Raw genomic sequence first — 24,692 nt, forward strand, 5'->3', positions numbered from 1 at the left:
ATCACAAACTTCAGTACTAGTGCAGAATACACCAATCACAACTAAATAAAGCCTGATCAGCTCTGATGATGTTACGATAACAGGTCCGTCTCACCTGACTCTGAACTCCTAACTCACAGAGGAAACATGGGATTCAGCGAAGCACCACAGAAAATTAATAGTTAACTTTAATAACAGCACACACTTGTGTTAGTGCACTCCAAAAATAGGCCTAGTTCTGTTACTCAAGAGGAAAGCATTTCTAGTTTCTATTATAATTTTTATTTATATTTATTTATTTAGCAGGAAATAGCTCCGAAGGGTCCCTGTTGGTGGTGATTCCATATGTAACAGCAAATGGGTTTTTCCCTTTTCCCTAAATCACCCTCTGCCTCCATTTATGGAGATTAATTTACCACGGTTAAAATCAAATTACATTTATTACAACACATCTTTGGTGCCTGATTTACACCAAAGGTTTGAAAATGTAGACAATAATGTCAACAAAAAATATGCCTAAGAAACATATTTAAAGAGAGACCAAGTAAATAAATAAATAAAATTACATTACATTATAAGCTTAAGGTTAAGCTTTTTCATTCACACCTGAAGCGCACGCATTAAAAAACCTGTCTAACAGCGCCTGGTTACTCAACTAAGTTATCTTTTGAGCTAATATTGTCAAAACACATAAGATTTACATGCAGACTTGTTGGTTATGTCTAAAATGAATGTAAACAGTTGAGAGAAACTGACGCGCGGGTCGTTAGATGCGTGCAGCTCTTAAAGGGACAAAACTAAACATGACTGTCACTAAAGGGCTTTAACCCTTTAACTGCCTGCTCGACCAAATGGTTGAGCACATTTTGATTCAATATATTTTATTGAGAGGAGTACCTAACTTAACTCAAGCTGATTGAGCCATCTCTACCATCTGGTTGAGGTATGTTATGCCAAACAAATTCACTAGATGTCACAAAGTCAATCAACAGCACTTGTCACAACACTTCCTCTAACATGGATGTCAGAAACAAAGAAATCACTCCTGCCATTTGAACTGTTCTTGGTGAAATTTTGCAAGGTAAGCATATTTTTTGACATATTACACTGTACGAGCCCTAACTTTACAAAATGATGTTACTTGGTGCCATGAAAAAAACTTTAGTATGTTTTTTTAATAATTTTTCAAAAACGTTCTCAACCAAATGGTTGATTTGTCACTTTATGGCAAAAGTAGAAAAGCTAAGCTAATGTTTTCAGATCATCCACTATTTGCTGAGAAATATAAACTTTTGATCATTCATAGCTATGAATATTACACAGCTATTGTTATTTATTCATGAATATACTGAGATAATTTCTTACGTTTTTTTGTGTGCCACTTTTGGATATTTTTTTTGAAGTAAATATAATTAATCATAATTATCATAGGCAATAACTTCTTAAATGACAAATACTGGTGTACTAACATTATTAAAATTGTAAGAGATTATTTATTTGTCTGTTGTTTTTTTTTTTTAATTACTAGAAGGATGTCAACAGTTTCTATGGTACAAGAACGTGCACTCTTCAGGCCCATGTACCAGAAAAGACCCATGACTCTGATGCTGATCTCAGTGATGTTGATGACAAAATAGAGGATCCTGATTATCACCTCGTCCGAGAAGAGTCCTCAAGTCACCACCTTTATTTATATAGCGCTTTTAACAATACAAATTGTGTCATATCAACTTCACAATATCAAAATAGGAAAATGGTGTGTCAATGTAAAATGACAAGATTAAACACTCAATTTTCAGTTAAAGGCATTTCATTATTGAATTCAATGACGTGATCGTCCAGCTCAGTTCAGTTTAAATAGTATCTGTGCATTCAAGTCGACGATATCGCTGGAAATTAAGTGTCCCCAACTAAGCAAGCCAGAGGCGACAGCAGCAAGGAACCAAAACTCCATCGGTGACAGAATGGAGAAAAAAACCTTGGGAGAAACCAGGCTCAGTTGGGGGCCAATTTTCCTCTGGCCAGTCAAAAAGCTTGCATGTAAAAGAAGAAAAGGAAAACGCACTCTAAAAACAGTTTCCTTGAAGGAGCCAGAGGATACCCCTGGCTCAAGTTCCCCCTCAGGCCCACACAATGGCACAAGAAAAATCTGGAAACATGAAGACATTGAGGAATTCCAGGTCACAGAATCAAGATTTGAACAAGATTTTGTGGATGAGGTCATGATAAGATATAAAGGCACAAGAGCTGGCATCCTCCGCTAATATATTGTCAATAAAGCAGATAAGTGGTGCTTTAAAGTCTTCTGCAGAGCCAGTTCATCTGGCATCATCCATGACTTGCTGCTGTATCAAGGGGCATCCACATTCTTCAATGTCCCCCTCAGTGAGGAGGAGCAGATGCTACCTTTAGGAGCCAAAGTTTTCTTGAAACATAAAAGCCTAAAATGCCATTATATCACTATATTTTGCTATTTAGTTTTTGAATGCAGAAAGAATGTAATGTCTTTGGCTTTGTTACTTTTAGTTATTTACGTGTTATTTATTTTTGTTTATTGTTAAAAAACAAGAAAACATAATTTCCTGTGTTAAAATTAAATACCTGAAATATTTTATAGCATACTTCAATAAATAAAGAAGATTCAATATACAAAATTTGATTATTTTTTAAAATAAATTAGTATTATAGTTCATATTTTCTGATTTTCATAGTATGTGTATGAATTCCGGTAATTTTACCATTAAGTGACATAACCATTTGGTAGAGGCCGATATTTAAAAAATTATGGATTAAAAATTATAAAAAATTTCAATTATGTGTTGAAAAAAAAAAAAACACATTGAGTGTGGTAACTAGTGACATAAGGAGATACAGTACGATATTATATCGTAGAATTATCAGTAGCCATTAAGATAAAGATTTTTATCTTTGCCCACTTTGGCCTAAATATCCACTATTCTTTTTTATATTTTGTTATCTTGAAAGGATTTGTCTTTATAACAGGGAAATAATTTTGGCTGTACTGCTCAGAAAAAAATAGTAAAACCAACATGACAAAGAATCGTGATAAAATCGTAAAATCGTGATATTTCTAAAAAAAAATTGTGATATGATATTTTTGCCATATCGCCCACCCCTATTTTATGTGAAGTGAAGTGAAATACTGCCAAGTATGGTGACCCATACTCGGAATTCGTGCTCTGCATTTAACCCATCCAACGTGCACACACACAGCAGTGAACACACACACACCGTGAACACACACCCGGAGCATTTTATATATATATATATATATATAGGAAGAATATGTATACACACACACACACACACACACACGTTTTTGTGACAAATGAGGACATAAATTTGTATAATGACACAGGTATGACATAGGCAACCTAGTTTTCCCAGGAGGTCTCTCATCCAGGTACTGACCAGGCTCAACCCTGCTTAGCTTCAGTGGGCAACCAGTCTTGGGCTACAGGGTGATATGGCTGCTAAGGTGAAGGTGAAGGTGACTTTTCAGGACATTGACCCATGTCCCCACTTTTCAAAAAGCTTATAAGTCATACAGAGTGAGGTTTTTTGGGGGGAAAGTTGAAATGCACAGTCTCCTGTGAGGGCTAAGTTTAGGTGTAGGGCAATAGCACATAGTTTGTACAGTATAAAAACCATTACGCCTATGGGATGTCCCCACTTTTCACAAAAACAAACATTTGTGTATGTGTGTGTGTATAAATAAATATGTGTGTGTGTGTGTGATAATTGATAGTCTGCTAATCTCTAATATAATATAATGTTGAAAAATAAGAGCAATGCTTTTAGCAAATATAATCCAGCTTCTAATTTCAAACTCCCAGCAGACATCAACAACAATGTAACTCAGTGAGTTCCTCATGCCCATTCTGATTCACTGGGCAGTCAAGCTCACAGGTGCAGAAAGTGGAACTTCATGGATAAATGAGACCCACTGCAGCCTCATTAATAAACAGTTCTCTGGACTGACAATAGTGAATAGCCGGCCGCAAGGATAAATACTGTATTATAGAGAAAATAAATCATTGTTGATTTTTTACTTAATATAAGCAACATAAAAATATAACCTTAAAACTGAATTGCTATGCAACATTATCCAAAGAACCACAATGTTTTGCTGTCATTGAAAGGCAAAATCTGCATTGGCATTCACCCAGTCACAGACACACTGGACTCCATGGCACCAATGGACTTTTTTTTACATAAGTGGCTGTGTTGTGCCATGCAGAGTTGATGGTATAGAAGTCATTCCTAAACACTGACTAATATATTTAAAATATGTCTAATAAACAGTATGACAGCAATTCCTGCACATTCCTTATCCTTCAGCTACAGAATTATGCAGGCCAGTTCATACCGAGTCAGAGATGAGACATGTCACTATTGCAAACACTATAACACAACTCGTTGGGACTTGTTCACGCTCATATCCTGAGCTTTCAGTACAAACAGAGCTTTATGAAGAAAATGGAGTCTGGCATGTATTCCAATGCATTTTCCACGTTTTGCCAAATCTCTTGTGTGCTGTCAGAGATTAAGGCAACCCACGATGATGAACTTGAGCATGAAAAGTTTGTCTTAGCTGGTTATATTAAAACTAAGAAATAAAAAGAACCATCAGGATCAGGACCAAAGGATTAATGGCTTTATTTTTTATCTAGCACTGCATCATTCTTTCCAAAAGGACCTTATAACCTCCTCCATAACTTTTTTTCACGCATCATGTTTATCAGAATGTCAAATATATTTATCAAATATTAATACAATAAATAAAATATGCGAATATTCAGAAGTTATAAAGCCATGGGTTGATGATATTACGATATAGGCTATACTATAGCCTGTATTGTCAATCAATAGACATGTTGTAAAATGTAGCCACTTCTAATATTTCCAGGTTGACTGTTTTTTTTTAAGTTGCGTAAAAACACTCAAAAGCTGGCCTAACAAAATTATCCCTGAAACAAATGCACCCAGTGTTTTGGACGTTTGTCATGAGGAGGAATAAGCCCATAAGCGGACTATCCGCTCTCACCTGACCGCTTCACTCACCTGAGGATTCCGGCCATTCCTCCGCCGACGAACCTGCTGTCTGCTTCGGTTTGGACTTCCTCCGGATAGCGTTTCTCCTCAATTCACTCATGTTTTCATTAGTTCGTTCCAACATTTAAAATACTTGACCTTCAAATTGAATCATTTGTACGTAAATAACGGGTGTTTTACGTACACGCAGCATTTCGGGCTAAATCCACATCTTAAGCGTCTGCAGCCGTAGGAACTTTGTAGTGTTACGCAAAAAGTAAAAAAGTTTTCCTCTGAATCTTTGGCTCTTACAGCAGCACACTGTCATTATCGCTCTATCAGCCCATATCACCGCCCTCTAAGAGCTCTGATAACACGATTGGTCCAGTCTTTTCCTCTGTGCTGTATATTTTGATTCAACGACATCAAAACATTAGCTTGTGGAGTTACTGATTCATCTCAGTGAGTCGAATCGTTTGAATCGTTTACCTAAACTGCTTAGCCAATGAAATGAGAGAACCGGTGTTGTGGCGAATTTCGACTCCTTGCCAGGGGATTATCTGCATTGAAGAACTGTAACTATACAACAACTATCAAAGGTTATAAAATAAAATAACTATGAATGAGTACAATATTAAAATTAAGTAGGGTTAGCCAGTAACCTCCTACTGTATTTTGACTCGAAGACACTGTTGGTGATCCAATTAGCATAACTGTTGCATAATGTTATTTGGGATTATCTGAATTGAACAACTGTACAGTAACTAGACAAAATGCAACAAGCAAAATATATTTTTTTAAATAAATAATACATTGTTTTAAAATTATTTCGTGTAATTGGTTAGTCATTTCCTCTGTGCTGTCCTACTGGTTTTGATTCACTTAAGTGAGTCGAATCGTTTGAACCTGTTCACCTAACTACCTCTTAGCCAATCAAATTAGAGGATCGGAACTAACGGTTGTATTTTGGGTTTATTAAAAGTTATCATTATTAAAAATTGGAGGGCAACCATATTACAATAAATTGTCAAATAAATTTTAAAGACAAAAAAATAATAATAAAAAAAAAATAATAATATATATATATATATATATATATATATAAAATAATAATAAAAAAATACAATACGCGTTTTATTTATTGGACTAGACCAAAGTGCAAACAAATGTGAATTGTGATATACTACAATGTGCACACAAAAACTTTCACACACCGTCTCTCAAATAATCAGGACAGGACTCAACAAATGCTATTTTTAAATTTTATTTCACAAAAAAAGTTTGTGGCTTATGACTGTACACACACAAAAAATATCCTGTGGCAAGATCATGCTTTCACCAGTACACACCATGTGACCTTGTGGGTGTTAGTCAGTAAATTTCACTTCAGAGGCAACAAATATAACACAATGTGTAGTCAATAAAACTGAAACTGCTCTTGTCTAATTGAAAATACTCAATAAGAAATGAGTATAGTCTAAAACGCCAAATGAATGGGTTAGACTGAACAGAAACGGAGAACTGGGAGCCTAGAGAGATTGTGAATGAAACCATTGATCTTATATCCTTCTTTGCATGTCATTAAACAGACTAAGCTTTGTTCTAGTTCCACAATGGATACAGTTATGCACAATGGATTCTTCATCTAGACCCATCAATAACCTTTCAGTCAATCAATGAGACTAAAAATGTGTTTTTGTGGTTTGCTGCTGTATAAAAACAATGACATCTGAAATTTATCTTTGTCCTGCTGGTACAATCACAGCGTGATTGGAGGACAGATGACCAAATGACATGAAAACGATCCTGTGCCTGTTTCAAAATGCATAGATAAATGTGTTTGTGCTTTTTATACAGGGTAAAGGTTAGATATAACTTCCGAAAGAAAATGAAAACGAGAGATTCTATAGTGAATATGAGATCCAGTAAATAGGGCTTGTATGCTGTTTTTGGAGCAGATCTGAGAGTAATAAACCCACTCCATGTTAAAATTTAGCAGCGCACTGGGATCAAGCCTCACTCAAGCTATAACTCCACTCCCTCAAACATGATTTTTGCCCAGCAGGCATTGAACTAGGCCTACATGTCCATTCAGTCCTCAAAGACTTATCTGACATCACTTGGCAATAAAAAAAGAGAATTCAGGTATAAAATATAATCTTTATGCATTGCAATAAACTGTTAAAAAAAGGACAAAGAAACAAATTCCATGTGCAATGGAAAAACTGAGATTTGCAAAACTCACTGTAATGCAAACATCACCTCAGGAGCTTGAAGATCAAAGTCAAAGTCACACTCAAATGTTATACTGAGAATTGTTAAACTGCTTGAAAATTATGTGTAAATGTCTCTCAATAATTCATTTACCTCTGTTCAACTTTTCAAACACATCTTTCTATCACACTTTTTTGTGCGTCAAAGATTGAAAATATTAGTTTTGACTGATAGAAAGTCATCTTGTATTCCATAATACTCCTGGGTTGATGTAATTAATGCAAATTTTTGTGGTGTAATTTTAAGAAAAACTGCATTCATATCCAAAATCATATTCATATTAAAATAATCAGACACAACACACATCATATTTTAAAATAAACAAACAAAAACACAAATAAATAATGTCATAAATAGATAAATAAATAAGTATACATCAGTCCACTTCCGTTTGCTCTCATCTCACTCGGGATGATAATTAGTACGTTCACAATAGGCATCACTGAATAATCGATCCAAAATCAGTAACTGGGCGGGAAATTAGGGCGGGCCCCTCTGGGATCACACATAGAGAGGAGCGTCTGATTGGCTGGAGGCCATGATTGACTGATGTGCCCCGTCTCTGTGAGGATTGGTCACTGTTAGAATCCAACGACAGGAGGCTAAGGGCCAAAAACATGAGAATGATGGGCCAGGCAGTTGAAAGGATCACATGGAAGTCTGGAGTTGGCTGCAGTCATCTGGTCCTCTTCAAGAGCTAACAACACTTTAGGACTACCAAGAGACAAACGACACAGCCAGAAGAGAGAGAAAACAGAAACAATGGCCATGAGTAGGTGTAACATGAAATCGCCATATCCTGTTTCCAATTATACTGCAGCGACTGTTACTGAGGAAAAACACAATTCACAATTCAGACGTAAACATTAACTTACTTTTGACAGACACACAGAGGCACATGCAAAAGCAAGTAGTTTTTAAGAGGCAAAGTTGAATGGGATGAAAGGAATGTTGTCTATAATTGACAACTCGGGATGAGAAGGTGATGAAAGGATGCTGGGCATCTCAGCTTTTTGTATACCTTACTGGTCAAAAATGTGGAATAATTGAAATATTAAATGCTTTTGAAACCAAGACTGCATTTATTTGATAAAAAATACAATAGAAACAATATTATTGTGAAATATTATTAAAACTGTTCAAAATTTGAATATATTTTAAAATATAATTTATTCCTGTAATGGCAAAGCTAAGCTATTATTTCAGCCATCAGTGTCACATGATCCAGAAATGATTCTAATATGCTGATTTGGTGCTTAAGAAACATTTCTTATTAATAACAATATTGAAAACAATAGTTTTTGTGGAAACCATGATACACTACCATTCAAAAGGTAAGTAGGATGTAAAAAAAAGAAAAGGAAAAGAAATTAATGCTTTAATTCAGCAAGGACATGTTAAACTGTGTGCCATAAAACCCATTTATAATGTTACAAAAGATGTGTATTTCACAGAAATGCTGAAATACATGCTAAATAACTGAGCACCAGTAATAATTGCACCAAATCAGCAAATTAAAATGATTTCTGAAGAATCATGTGACACTGAAGAATGGAGTAATAAAGGGAATTAATTACATTTTGATATATATGTATACATAAAAAGTTATTTTAAATTGAAATAATATTTCACTACTACTTTTTTGATCAAATAAATGCAGCATTGGTGAGCATAAGAGACCTTATTTAAATACAAGAAAAAACTAATTATTACAAGCTTATGTCTGGTAGTGTATATCAATTGTATTGTAAAAGTGTGAGCAAGTGGGTGGCTGTTGTTAACAATGACCCTACATGTGACAACTTTTTCTGTTATTAATAGAGTGAGAAAGGAAGCAGTAGAGCGCAATTCGTCCAAAGGACGGGTTACCTGTGGCCCGTGGATGGCCTCCCGCGCCTCAGTTGTGGGGAGTTTGGCGGTACTGAGCCAGCAGACTGCTGACAATCTAAGAGAGACTGATAAATTAGACAGATATACAGAGGTGTGACAGTCAGGGTTAGTGACACAAACACAGACAGAGACGAGAAGTCAACTCGCCGGAAATGACTGCAATGGTATAAGTGTGATTCTATGTGTTAATCTCATGCAGAATCACAATTAAAATGAACAAAGAGAGCATGTAGAATGAGAGAAAAATAATTACAAACATTCAGCTGCATATATTTGTGTACATTCACGAGGAATGCCAGGTATAACAATGGAAGGAAAGCGAGATGGAATCACCTTCTGTTTGTTAAACAGAGATACACTTCTGATCAAAAGTTTTTTTTTTGAATTTTTAAATGTTCTTATGCTTACCAAGGCTGCATTTATGTGATCAAAATACCTGTTTTATGTTTTAAAATAAAATTAAGTGTAAGCTGTGATTATATTTAGCATCATTACTTCAGTCTTCAGTGTCACGTGATCCTTCAGAAATCCTTCTAATATGCTGCATTTCTTATCTCAACATTAATTATTATTAGTTGCACGGCTTAATATTTCTATAGAAAAAAACCCATTGTTTTTCTTTGATGAAAAAAGTTCATATTCAACAACATTTTTTTAAAAATATAAATATTTTGTAACATTATAAATGTCCTTACTGTCATTTTGATAAATTTAATGCATCCATGATAAATAAAAGTATTAATTTCTTAAAAAAAAAATTCTGAGCTCAAACTGTTAAACAGTAGTGTATGTGTCAGGTGCAAAGGATATGTGTTGCTGCTGTGTTAATGAGAGCATGCAAACACACATACATTTATACATTTGACAAGACAAAAACATTGATGCTTTCTAGCTAAGAGCACATATACACAAGACATTTTTAAAAATAGGATTTTTTTTATTTTTCCCATTCACACTCGTCGTAATTCTGGGGTGTCGTGGGTGGCTATCTGGGTGTTGCTATGTGCAGCCAATCTATGTGTTTTGGGTGTACTGGGCAGTTGGTTGTATAAATGCATTAGTGACATAACCATCTCTATATTGTAAACAATTACATCTACAGCGCCAAAGTCAAAAAATACATTTTATTTTATTTTAATCAGAAGGAAACTACTGCTGTTGTTGGGATACGTTTTGATCACCATGGGCAAAACAGCATTGTGAAATGTAGAAACACTGACACCTACAGGCAGAAAATGGACACATCACTGCTCTTTTATGGACATCATCAGGAATAATAAAGTGAGGGGTTATTTTTAGGATTGTGGGTGTCACTATTGTAAAAAAAAAAACTGTTTCAACAAAACTATCAGAAACTATATAAGTGTTACACCTCCTGAATGTGATGCATTTATTTGACATACATTATATGAATGTTTAAATGATGTTATTCTCAATTTCGTTAAACCTTTCCTTACATATAGGGGAAAAATGGTCAACTGCTATTTTATTTCTTAACGCTGGGCCCTGGTGACACCGATGAAGCGGAACAGACTGGTTTCCATTACACTACAGTAAAACTCCATGATTTACAAATCTATCACATCATACACAATACATGTCTTTAAGCAAGGCACAGGAAACAGCAATATTACAAAGCTAAACTCCACCTGAAATCCCTGATTACTCCTAGAAGAGAAAAAAAAAAAACATCTCTCATTTCCAGAGGCTTGTCTATGCATGTAATGTAACCGCTGTCTATCATCAGATCTGTATGAACTGCATCTCGGTCAGTCTTGCATAAGCAATGCTAACACAATGTTCTGATGTTCTGTACAACCTTCAACTGCTGACCTTGTCAAATGCTTTTTGGCCCATAGCTCCTTAAATGAACGTCATTCTACAAAACAAGTGCCTTTTTTGTATTAAATACTGTACATATTCTATATACACATTATATATTATATACACTTAAATACACTAGTTGTTGTCTGTTTTTTGTTGTTGGCATTCTCCTTGCTAAATGACCAGATACTTATATTTTGATGAAAAAATATATGTGAATAAAAAGTTGCAGTACTTTCTCTATGTTTAAGTGGAGCAAAAAAATTGATTTTAGCTGAGTGAGTAAATAAAATAAAATATGGTCTGTTATCTTTGTCAGTATGGGCCAATCTTAAATTCTTACACTCATTTTCTATATAAAAAAACCTGATAATTTGCAAACAAAAATAGGAATATTAATATATAATATATTAGCTACTGTATAATAATACAGAAAAATTACCATTAAATTATCTAATACACACCCCTTCCAATTTTACATCTATAAGCAAATATTAAAACCTTGTTAGCCACTGTACACTAACATTTTAACCCTGTTAAAATGCATTAAAAATCATAAATCTAATCTGATGGAACAATACAATTGATAAAAACTTAAACACATTATGTTGATTCCGAAAACAATCAGAAATTTGCTAAAACGTGTCCCTATCAAACCGGAAAGGCACCCGTTCCATAGAATGACTCATGGTATAATGAATGACACATTTGATGTGGTTCTGTACTTTGTAGCTCATTGAAATGCAGCAGCTGGGCAGCAGGCAGCATGTGCAAGAACACGTCCCTGCATTTGCATATGGCAGATCCTGCATTGCCATATGCTGTGTCCACGAATAGAACAGCTCTCGCTGGCACATTGTATCATACAGGGTGCGTTGGGATCAGCTGAGCATTTTCTGTTAGCTAGCAAAGCAGTTTGCATTTATATTTAAAATAGGTTTAATGTGACTATACATGAGCTACTACTTATGGTTTCAGTATACAGCACTTTGAAAGACTCACAAGGCTTAATGATTACACAAAGGCCAAAGTAAATGTTATCTTCTTCAGTGCACACTGTTGCCAGTGGATGGAGCTGTAGTTATGTCAGATGTGCTATTTGCCAATGCAAAAATAACTGAAAACTCCATCACAAAAACTAACTGCTTTGCATGCAGTATGTAGCACCCATTTATTCAAGTCATAAAAAGGAAGAGCACATGCAGGAATTATATCCTAAAAGAGACATGCACCTATCAATACCTGTTTTGCTTTATAGAATAATTCTTCCAGCATGATCCCAATACTGATGCAGATTCCAAAAACTGTGTTTACCAAAAACAATTTTCTTACCCAGGCCTCAAAAAAGGACATCAAACGTAGTGCAATTTTTTTTTATCTTATTTTTATACCCAGACAACATTATCTCACAAAGCCATGTAACTCAAGTGCACTATCGGTCAAAAGTTTGGATAAAATTTTTGGATGTTTTTAATGTTTTTGAAAGAAGTTAGAAAACATTCTAATGTCCTGATTTGGTGCTCAGGAAAAAAAATTCTTAATATTATCGGTGTTAAAAACTTCTGCTTAATATTTTTGGTGAATTCTGTGAAACTATTTTTTTCAGGATTCTTTGATGAATACAAAGTTTGAAAGAGCAGTATTTATTTGAAACAAATGTATTTTGTTACATTATAAATTGAATGTGTTCTTGCTGAATAAAAGTATTCATTTAATTTCTTACTTTCTTTCTTTTTTGTTTTTGTTTTAAATCGTACTACTTACCCCAAATTTCGAATGGTAGTGTATCATGATTCCATGAAAATATTAAGCAGCACAAATTTTTTCAACATTGATAATAATATGAAATGCTTCTTGAGCTGCCAATCAGCATATTAGAATGAATGCTGAAGGATCATGTGACGTGACACTGAAGACTGAAAATTCAGCTCTGCCATCTCAGGAATAAATAACATTTTAAAATATATTAAAATAGAAAACATTTCTTTAATAGTATTTCACCAGACTACTGAATTTTTTAACAAATAAAAGCAGTGTTGGTGAGCATAAGATAATTCTTTCAAAAATATTAAAAAAACGATTCCTACATTTTGACTGATAGTGTATTTCTAGAGTTGGCAAAACATAATTCTGTTCAGAATGAATTAGTTGAAATTTCAAGTAGTATCAATAAAAAAGTCTCTAAATCTAAATTTCAAGTAGTATCAATAAAAAAGTCTCTAAATCTATCCCTGAGTTGAATCATACGCTCCAAGCAGTCACATCAGATGGAAACCAGTCTGTCCTTAAACCGTGTCACCTACTGAGTGTCACCATTAGGAATTCTGGGAGTCCCAGGCTGGACTAGAGAGGTTCTTGAAGCGGCCGTAGGCGTGAACTGAGTCACATTGGAGGAGCGCATGCGAGATCTCACGGAACGTGGCGATGGCTGCCGAGAGCCCAGGACAGGAGAACGGTAGGGGGAAGTAGGAGCAGATCTGGGAACGTGAGCATCAGAGTCTCCGCTATGAATAACATGACAAAACTCAATACTTAGTGTCTCTGGGTCTAAAACTAAAGTTTGAGTGCCCAGTTTCCACTGTGACTGGTCGAGGAAAAACAGCTGGGCTGAGGAGGTCCAGGAGGAGGAGGATGGAGCAGGGACATCCAGTGAAGGAGAGCTACTGGCTGATGCAACCTTATTGTTTTGGAATAGACAGGAAGGGGGTTTTGAAACCGATGCAGTGGGACTAGGGGGAGCAGTGAGTGCAGTTCGATGACTTACTTTTTGAGGGCTGCTCTTAATTTTTGACACTTTCCCTCTACGGCCACAGTGCGACTGCTCGTGGTCAAACTCTAGGTCCTCGAGGCGCTGGGTGAGGGCCAATTTCTGCTGAATAGCCATTCGCAGGAGAGAGTTCAGAGTCTTCTTTTCATCTTCTGCAGCAGCCAGCTGCCTCTGCATCTCATCCAGCTGAATTACATACTCATCACATCTGGACAACGAGGAGGAGAGAACATAAAACATCAGAACACATCGTACAAGACTGAATAAGTATTATCTTGAATAATTAAAACATATTTTACTTCCATAATGTATTTGTGACCCTGGACCACAAAACTTTGTGTAAATGTTTCGAAATTGAGATTTATAAATCATCTGAAAGATTATTACAATTACTAGTTTTCATGCATTTACGGTAAGAAATTTACAAAATATCTTCATGGAACATTTTCTTTATGATCTTTACTTAATATCCTTATGATTTTTGGCATAAAAGAAAAGTTTTGACCCAATGTATTTTTGGCTATTGCTACAAATATACCCCAGCGACTTAAGACTGGTTTTGTGGTCCAGGGTCACATTTCTGTGTGAAACAGAATATTCAGCCTTAAAAATATAGTGAAGAACTTGATTTTGTCCATCTTAAGTCATTATATTCCTTAACAAATGGCTATAAAATGTCAGTTCTTTTTAGTCAAAAATTCATTGTGTAGTAAGATACATATTATGCATTTTAGTCATATTTTCACAAATATTAATAAATTAAATATGTTGCCATTTTTTTTAGTTTGTTGTTTAGTATGGTTGTTTTAAATACTTTATAGTTAAGGACAATTATTGTATTGCATTTATTTGGATTTATTTATCTATCTATCAATAAAACACCATTTTCTAAAATTGTAAAACATTTAAACCTTTAATTTTTACAACTGTTAGTCGTGTCCCCAGCTGACAAAAATATTTTCTAAGGACTTTTTGCTGACGTTTCATTAAGTTAAGAAAACATTCTTTCTGAATGCTCTCTGAACATTCAAACAGTTCAGTTTTTTAAACATTTAAAACAATTTTTCTTTGTTATACAAACATTATGGAACATGCAAACATAGAAAAGTTACTTTTGAAAGAGATTACAAATATAGAACATTTTGTTAAATCATGAATGTTAACCAGTTTGGATGTCCTCAATAATAATAAACGGCGAAAAAGACCGATAAACTCACCTTGTGGCAAACATTGCCCTCAGTGAGGAAAAGGTGGCTGCATCTTCTTTGAGGGCCTTTAGTTCATTTCTAAGCTTCATCATTGTCTCCGTCACCATGGATTTCTCATTTTCATATTTGCTCTTCAGGTTCGCAAGGGCCACCTCGGCAGTCTAGAAACAAATGAAAAACATATAATGCTCTGTATATATGCTCCTTTTTGAGACCAAACACAACTGGAGATATTGGGATTTGCATGGCCTTCTTACCTGTTTGTTGGCTTTCAGGACTAGACGCAATGTGGCGATCTGCTCTCTCTTGGTGCTCAAGAGGGATTTGAGTTTCAGGATCTCCTCCATGCAGACCTCTTTGTCCTTATCTAGGATGGGTGCCAATTCTCGTGCCGCAGCCCTCTGCCTGGAGAGCTGCAGTGAGCGGTCCACAGCCTTCTGCAGGTGCTTGATCTGGTCACGGATGATGGCATTGAGGTTATAGATGTTCATGGGTTCCCGGCGGAGATCACCTGTTTCTGGAACTGGGGAGGATGAGAGAGATGAACCATTGATTGGTGAACCAAAGGGGGTTTTGTTGGGACTTCCTCCTTCCCCTTTAGTTCCATCTCCAAGGGGTTCCTTCGATGGAGAGTCTTGAGGACTCTTGGACACGTCTGAGGAGTTAGCAGCCGCGATACGGCGAGCTAAACGTGGAGAAAGCAGTGCTCTTGGGTCCTCGGGACCTTTGAGACTGCCGCTACGCGTAACCCGGCTTTGACGGTAGTAGTCCAGCATGACTCGGTTTGGTGTTTCGTTGTTGCACAAGCAGACGTGGTGGTAGAGCTGAGCAAGTTCCTCACTAAACGTAACCAGCTCATCCTGAGCTGTGTTCAGCATGCCGTTACTTTCGCTAGCCATAACGGAAGCACACCGGAGCTCCACCTCCAGACTGCTAACCCGCTCGCGGCCCTCCCGGCAGGCTTTCTCCAACCGTTTCACCTGCTCTTCGAGAGCCTGGACCTTCCCTTCGCTGTGGTTGCTCTCTTCTGATTGGTTCTCCACAGACTGGTTATATTTTTCCTTCAAAGCTTTAAGCTCCGCCTTCAAGTCAATAACCTCAGTCACGGCAACTCTGTATTTGCACTCCAGAAGCTCCATTCCATTGATGTCTGCCTCATAATCGCAGCAACCGTTAATGGGTATGTCGTTCTTCTCGGACTCCTCCGTGTCAAACTCCTTGTCACTGTAGAGGCGCTTCATAGTGTTGAAGCGCTCTGTAAGGCGGTGAATGCGTTTGTGCTGCTCAGTTAAAGCGCCCTGCGTGTGCTGCAGTTGAATTTGAGACTCCTGCAGGTTGGAAAGTAGAATCGCCTTCTCTCGCTCAACCTAGTGGATAAGATGATACACAGTTTGTTAGCAAAAACCAAGAAGATCTAAAAAAGAAAAAAACACTATATGTTAGCCTTGCCATTCATTTACACAACTAGGGTCAGTACACTTTAAAAAAATATTGCTTTATTTCATAAAGGACACATTAAATTGATCAAAAGTGACAGTAAAGACATTTAAAATGTTACAAACGATTTCACACCTCAAATGAAATATGTTCTTTTCAACATTCTATTCACCATAGAATCCTGAAAACAAGTATTAAAAGGACAGTTCACCGAAAAATGAAAATTCTGTCATTAATTACTCGTCCTCATGTCGTTCAAAACCCGTAAAACCTTTGTTCATCTTTGGAACACAAATTAAGATTTCTTTTATGAAATCCGAGAGCTTTCTGACCCTCCATAGACAGCAACGAAACTACAATGTTCAAGGCCCATAAAGTAGGGTGACCATACGTCCTCTTTTCTCAGAATGTCCTCTTTTTGGACTTAAAAAAATGTGCCCGGCCAGGATTTCTAAATCACCCAAAATGTCCAGGATTCGTATTTTGCTTTCTACAGTCGCCATGCATTGTGTGCATTTTTGTATTAAAACCCTGCACGGGACTGTTTTCTTAATCCTGCTCCCAATTTCTGACCATCACTATCTGCTCCTGCAAACATTCTAACGTTGAATATAATTTTCGCGCATCAGGGAGCCGCTATCAATATGCAGAGTATTTAAAGGGGACCTACTATGCTCCTTTTTACAAGATGTAAAATAAGTCTCTGATGTCCCGAGAGTATGTATGTGAAGTTTTAGCTCAAAATACCCGACAGATCATTTTTTATAGCTTGTTAAAATTGCCACTTTTAGGGTGTGAGCCAAAACGCTCTGTATTTGAGTATGTTGCTTTAATGCAAATGAGCTGGTGCTCCCGGAGAAGAGGGCAGAGCTTCAAGAGCTCAAGCTGCTGCATTAGCAGTGCTAGCCTTTGCAAATAAACAGTCCACGATTAGTACAAGCCTGTTATCTTTCGAGAAAACGTACTCCCTTTCAAAGTCAGTCATCTGATTGTACTGTGCATAATAAATCCGCGTTTATGAATTGCACAGACAGGAAGCACAGCGCGATAAAAATAACAACATAGCTGGTCTCATGGTGCATGGCATGCTGTCACAAACTTTCTAAGTCCCACTCGTGATTATGAGCTCAACAAACTCAAGCGATCGACTCACATTGCTTTCATATGCAACTTTTAACTACCAAATTCCTATTTACGATCATTCATGAAGACAGCACCAGTGAAAACAGACAGAGACAATGGTAGCTTTAGCAGAGTGCCAAGAAGCTCTTTCAGAAGGGCAATTTGGAAAACAAACGCGTGACACTTACTTTGTCTGGAGCTGACGTTCACACACAAAGTGTTGGTATTGATCACTACACGTATTGGGGACTTTACCGATTTTTTTCTGGGACATTTCCTTAGACAATGAAATTAACCACAGTGTCAGCGGCTCAGATGGAGGGAGTCTATGGAGACTCCTATGTTCGTTAGTGCATCACAAAACACAACACTTGAAAAGCCTCTTTGGCGCTGACATTGTATATCTCCAGCAGCTACAGTAATCAGTAACGTTAATGGCAGAGGCGGACCACAGCTTCTCACTCAGGGCTGTGTCTATGCTTATAGGACAGTGTCACAAATGGGCGGGACGTTTTCCCCTCGGTGACGTGAACAGAGGGAGAATCTGAAACAGCTCGTTCTGAGAGACTGTTTATGATTTTCTTAGATTATAAATAAATGAGTTGGTGGATTTTTACCATTATAGGCTGTATGTTTTCACACACTGCAGCCACACAACTGTTCAAACACCTAATAAAAGTGATTTTTGCATAATAGGTCCCCTTTAAATTGGATGCAGCTCGTGTTGGATGCAGGGTTGCCAAATCCACATTTTTTTTCCATGGAATTGGGCTAATTTTAAACTGGTGGGTTGATTTTCTCCCGTGGGTTGAAGGTTTTAAATATTGCATAAACTACATTTGATTGAAATGCTTGTATTGAAACGTTTTGCATTCTACCTATGATAAAACTGTGGTAGATGTTAAGTTTTGTGAAGGATGGCCACTGGTAGGAAGCCTTTCAGCTTTAGTGTTTAAAATTAGCCTGTAAAACGGTGACTGTAAAATAGGCCCTATGTATTTTAGTTATGGAAATGACATATTTTGAGTTGCAATATGGGATTTGGTCATTGCGCTTCTTCAACCCCCCTCAAACACAACAATACACAGCTAGGTGTGTTAGCTTGCTTGTCACAAATTTAGCATAACCGCAGACATGTGATTCCTGTCACTGAGCTCAAGTGCTGCTTAATTGCTTTTTGATCACTCACTATATCAGAAGCGTCAGCCATCTAACGCTTGAGGCTGAGATAGAGATACCCCATCGATTCCTTTCTGGCAATGAGCCAAGAACAACACAAGGAAATTCATTTAAAAAAGTGAACAGAGGTAGATGGGGAAACACTTTTTCTGGATAAATGCCAGGCAATTACAGTAGCTTGAAGGGTGAGGAAACAAGTAATTATAACCAAGCAGTGATATAAATGAGTAAACTGCACATCTAAATAGCAAAAAATACTACAGCAACTACTTTGTGCAATAGGATGCTGAAATAACAGGCTCTTGTCTATGCAATTGATGGCAATCCCACACAGTAGGAGAAAATATTACCACAGCCACATTCCCCAGAGGAGACCCTTAGATGCAAACATGTTATATAATGCTTTTCGTAAAATTGATCTGTTTATACTACTTGGATGAATTTATGTGTGGTCACATTGCTTTTTTTTTTTTTTTTAAATCATGACCAAATGGCCCTAGTGATTTCAATATATAGTGCCTTCCATAAGTATTGGAACAGTAAAGACAAAATTGCTCTGTTGGATGTGGAGTCAAGACATTTACAAATATGATTAAAAGATGAATATGAGACAAAACTACAGAATGTCACATTTTATTATTAGCCATTTCAACACATACATGTTTTACCAAATAAAAAGAACAGCACTTTTAGAGTTCATCCCACTCATTGATGTGAGCATAAGTATTGGGACAGTTGAACATAAGGCAGATATAAAAGATTAAAAGCTATTATTTATTGCAGATCCCTTGCACACAATCACAGCAGTGAGTCTGTGACCCATAGACATCACCAGACTCTTGGTCTCATCCTTTGAAATACTTTTCCCAGCCTTTAATGCAGCCAATTCCAATTGTTGCTTGTTTTGGGGAGTTTCTGCCTTTACTCTCCTCTCCAGCTGGTGAAATTCATGTTCAATCAGATTTAAATCTGGAGATTGACTTGGGCAATCTAAGACTTTCCATTTCTTTGCCCTTATAAATTCCTTGACTGAGCTGGCAGGGTGTTTTGGGTCATTGTCCTGATCCAATATGAAGCACTTCCCAATGAATCTGGTGGCATTTTCTTGAATATTGGTAGGCAAGATGGTTTTGTACCCTTCCAAATTCATTCTGCTACTGTTATCATACATTAAGTCATCAGTAAAGTTGAGAGGCCTGTTCCAGAGACAGCCATGCATGCCCATGCCATGACACCACCTCCACCATGCTTTACAGATGAGGCTGTATGTTTGGGATCATTTGCAGTTCCCTTTTTGTTCTCCACATTTTTGCTTACCCATCACTTAGATAAAGGTTCATCTTTGTCTCATTGGTCCATAAACACAGTTCCATAACTCTTCTGGCTCACCTTTGTGCTTTTTTGCAAACTCTAATCTTGCCTTTCTATTTTTGGTGCTGGTCAGGGGTTTGCATCTTGCTGTGTAGCATCTGTAATTCTGTGTCAAAGTCTCCTGAGGACAGTAGATTGTCAGAGCATCACCCCAGCTTTCTGGAAGTTGTTGGTGATTTTACAGACACTTCTTTTAGGGTTCATTTTCACAGCTTTTATGATTTGTCTGTCATCAACTACTATTGTTTTCTCAGCCGATCAGGTAGTTGTTTGTTGCTGGTGGTTTCCAAACTATTGATTTCTCCATGCCCTTTGTTTTTGCTGCAGCTCTAATTGACTTCCTCTTTTCTTTTGGCATCCAGATTGCTTGCTTTTCTCTCAAAGTCAGCTCCCTCATCTTCATCCTGGTTTGTGTGTGTCATCATCGAATGCAGGATTCAGAATACAGAAGTAATGGATATAACTGATATGACACATTCCCTGCTTTTAATATCTGAAGAATTAATGCAGCAGGACACAGCTGATGATCACTTACAAAGACCTGTGAGGCAACTGTTACAATACTTATGCTCACATCAGATACAGGGATGAAACTCTAAAAGTGCTGAACTTCTTAGCTGGTAAAACATCTATGTGTTGAATCAACCAATAATCAGAGGTGTAAAAAGTACTCAAAAAGTTAACTCAAGTGAAAGTAAAGATACTCAGTGAAAGTTTTACTCAATTAAAAGTACAAGTATCTGGCCAAAAACATACTTGAGTAAAAGTAAAAAAGTACAACTTTAAATTGTACTCAAGTATTAAAAAAGTAGAAGTACTTTTTTCTGACAGACATACAGAAGTTTTGTTAAAGGGAGAAAAATACAGGTTTTTCAATTCAAATGTATTTGTATAGAGCTTTTCACGATACAGATTGCAAAGCAGCTTTACAGAAAATTTAAGTTTCAACATTATATTTAGGAGTAGGTTATTGGTGGTACAGTAAAAAATTCATGCAGTTATAATGAATAACAAATAAATCACACACACACACACACACACACACACACACACACACATATATATATATATTATCAGATGAACACAAACTAAGATCTAAATCATCTAAACTAAATCATCTTTTTTCGTATATCAAGTTCGGGATGTCCAAAAATAACACTTCAAAAACTACACAAGGTGAATATGACAGTAACTCATACAACCACTGTTAATGAATCAGTGTCTTTTTAAGTGAAACAATGAAAATTACAAATACTAATATTTTAAATTTGACCGTCGTGTTCACTTTGTGTGGTTTCTGAAGTGGTTCTGTCCCCTTGCATTATACAGACTAAAAGTCTTTGCTTGTGTTCATCTGAAGAAAGAAAGTCATAAACATCTGGGACAACATGATAATCTTAATTTTTGGGTGAACTATCACTTTTAATAACAATGTGATACAGAGGTTAGAAACATATTTCAGACAGAATGCAAGAATGGATTGAATTAATGAGGAGAGTCATAGAATTAAAACATACAACATTAACGTTTTGAAAGGCCACTTTTTTGTGTTGTATACGTCACTGTCTAAAAGGATCATTAATCTTTTAATTGTTTATTTGGGGCATTTTTCTTTGTGGGGGCTTTTTCTCATTAAATATTGCTACATAATTATTTGCGACTAATTATATGAATTAATGAGCAAATCATGTAATTATTAAAATTAAATACATATTCATTGAGAGTCCAAATTCCTACTCAATGCGTCATATCAATATGACATATTATTAATACAACTTATCCACTACCTGGTAAGAACGTCACTAAACATGAATTACAATTAAGTAAATATACAATGTTCATTTAAACACTTTTTTGAGATTTTGAGATTGTAACATTTAATAAAAAATAATAATTCCCACAAAAATATTAATTGTATTAAAATTTTTATCACTGATTTTATTTGCACTCAATCTTGCTTCCTCAGATTTGATAGTGAACTTTTGAAGCCAGACATTGACCTGATGAAAGTCATAACTGAAGTAGAACTGTGTGCTTGATGCATGAAAACAATGATCATTGGTTCTCACGTCAAGCACGCACGCTTGAGCTTCCGTTTCCCATATTTAATGTGCATAAGATCAAATAAAAATGTAATGTATTTTTTAAGTTGAAATAAAACTGTAAGGAGTAAAAAGTACTGTTTTTTCTTCAGAAATGTAATCAAGTAAAAGTAAAGGTAGTCAGTTTAAATTGTACTTGAATAAAGTAAAAATCCCCCAAAATAATACTTAAGTAAAGTAATCAAGTAAAATTACTCAAGTATTTTACACCTCTGCCAATAATAAAATGTGACATTCTGTAGTTTTGTCTCATATTCATCTTTTAATCATATTTGTAAATGTCTTGACAGCCTTTTGTCTTTACTGTTCCAATACTTTTGGAGGGCACTGTATATATATATATATATATATATATATATATATACATACACATACATATATACACACACACACAGACATACTGGATTGTTTTTTAACATGTACCAATGTATTTACACTGACACCAGGCTACATTCACTGCAATTATCATGTCATTTTTTCGTCTGATTTGCTGTGTGATGCTCCTTTAAGCAGCTGATGCTCTCTATGTTTCTGTGTCCACACTGGCAGATTTTCTATTCTTGTCCCATGCTGTCTCTCTTGCTGAATATGCCTGTGGCACACGCACATGCAAATACATTACTGTGTCCTGCTTTTACAGAGGCAGGCACAAAGAACTCCATCATAATGGTAATCAACCTGACAGTAGCCTCAAAAGCATACCATAGACTATTGCACTTACAGCAATCAACTTTCCTTCACTCAAATGTACACTTAAGCTCTTAATACCTAAAGTGTTTTACCAGTCATTGCAAATACTGCAAACCTATGCCAAAGTGTCAAGGGTATGAAAATGTGTCAATAAAGGCATCCTTTGATGTCTATTGAGACTGGCTGGATACATAATTGTTAATGCTTGTTAAAGGGTTTAAGGCATACTGTATATGTTTTCTTATAAAATAGAAGTAGATGCATTAAATCTCTAATGAAAAGCTCTTCACTCAACAGGAGTCAATAGTTGCCCATTAATGCACTGGATAACAGCTGTTTTTCCCCTCAGTGATTTATGTGACTATGAGTATCTGAGCAAAAACAGATGGACTAAAAATTAAGGAAAAGTTCATTAAAACAAAAAAAAAAATTTTGTTACTTGAAAATAAAACTGACATTAACTAAAATAAAATAAAATAAATATTTAAAAAGTGCATTTATGTTATTTCCATTTAGTTTAACTTGAAGTAATAAAATAAACTAAATAATAGAAAACAAATAAATAAATAATTGTAATATATAATATATAGACATTAAAAAACTAATAAAAATTACAAAAACACGCAACAAAAATGACAAAACCTTTAATTAAAATTAAAGTGACAACAAAATACTTGTTGAATTAAAATCTAATTCTAAATCTAGTTGATCAATGACACTAAAATAAAACTTATATGAATTAATGTACAAATAAATAGTTGTTCTGACAGATAAAAAAATTATAGAATAAATAATTAAGAAAAACTTTTAGAGGGTAAATCAATGTGATACTTAAATGAGATCTAGTTGAAAAATGTTTTTAATAAGTTCTTTTAAATTAATTTTTTGGGGATTTTTGTCTTTTATTTTTATGATTCAAACATGTCTCCTACATGAGCATGATCCACTAAGCTAAAGCTCAAGATTAAGTTTAGCTAAAATTAATCAAATTAAATTATTATTGCTCTCCAATCTCATTTCATACGCTGGTTTTGCCACAATCCCTGCATATTCTATGCCTTAGGTGTCATGTGACTAACCTGTAGGAGCTGTTGTTTGAGTTTCTGTATCTCAGACAGGTTGAGTTCGCTGAAGAGATCAGACACTGGGTGCAGCACCTCTCCCTTCCTGCCTCCCGGTCGGTGATATTCTCCGTTCACCTTTGGTCCATGCCCATTGCACTCATTACAGCGGTTACGGTCCTCATTGTTGGGGTTGGACCCAGACGCAGACGTGCCATTGGTCGCCGCCTCCTCTGCGATCTTCAAACCCTCCACGGCAGAGATGGCCAGGTGGGTGCAGGCTCCGTACACGCTGTCCGTCAGGCTGAGATGATGGGCCAGCTCCTTTCTCAGATTGTTTTTCTGCTCTCTCTCACTCTTAAGAGCGTCCAACGCCTCTTCTAACTGGCCTTCAGAAATGTCTTTCAAACGCAAAGCATCTTCCAGCTGGCTGTTGAGTAGAACCGTCTCTTCCTCAAGCACTTTGATTTCATGCTTTAGACCCTCATATTCCACCTGTTAATTTTAAGGAGATTAAAGAGAATGTGAACAGGCATATTTGTGGACACTTGACTGTGAAATATAAGAATAAGACAGAATAAGAATAAGAATAATATTGTGTGTATATTATATATTTATACATGCTCATTTCAGGCAAATGTTTTCCATGTAATATATATTAACATATGGCATAATCTTACAGGTGCGCAAAATGTGATTCAAGTAGGACATGTTCATAAGTGAACATTCTATA

The 24,692-nt window shown here is 36.0% G+C and overlaps 2 protein-coding genes across 3 annotated transcripts in view; both read right to left on the minus strand.

Moving 5' to 3' along the window:
• The window catches only part of LOC306843075 (FYVE, RhoGEF and PH domain-containing protein 4-like), a 48,694-nt gene extending 43,196 nt beyond the window's left edge, over positions 1-5,498 (minus strand). Inside the window, exon 1 of one of the 2 annotated variants that reach the window (XM_079374325.1) lies at positions 5,065-5,498. In XM_079374325.1, coding sequence (XP_079230451.1) covers positions 5,065-5,179 — 115 coding nt within the window. In that variant the 5' untranslated portion in view covers positions 5,180-5,498. The remainder of the gene's footprint in view (positions 1-5,064) is intronic. The other variant, XM_079374328.1, reaches the window with a different exon arrangement.
• A 7,272-nt stretch (positions 5,499-12,770) lies between these two features.
• The window catches only part of LOC306842594 (protein bicaudal D homolog 1-like), a gene marked incomplete at its 5' end in the record, with an annotated part of 33,661 nt that continues 21,739 nt past the window's right edge, over positions 12,771-24,692 (minus strand). The window contains 4 exons of the mRNA XM_079373547.1: positions 12,771-13,997; positions 15,007-15,158; positions 15,255-16,364; positions 23,978-24,454. Coding sequence (XP_079229673.1) covers positions 13,322-13,997; positions 15,007-15,158; positions 15,255-16,364; positions 23,978-24,454 — 2,415 coding nt within the window. The 3' untranslated portion in view covers positions 12,771-13,321. The remainder of the gene's footprint in view (positions 13,998-15,006; positions 15,159-15,254; positions 16,365-23,977; positions 24,455-24,692) is intronic.

Source organism: Barbus barbus (assembly GCF_936440315.1).
Source record: "Barbus barbus genome assembly, chromosome: 23".
Taxonomy (NCBI): domain Eukaryota; kingdom Metazoa; phylum Chordata; class Actinopteri; order Cypriniformes; family Cyprinidae; genus Barbus; species Barbus barbus.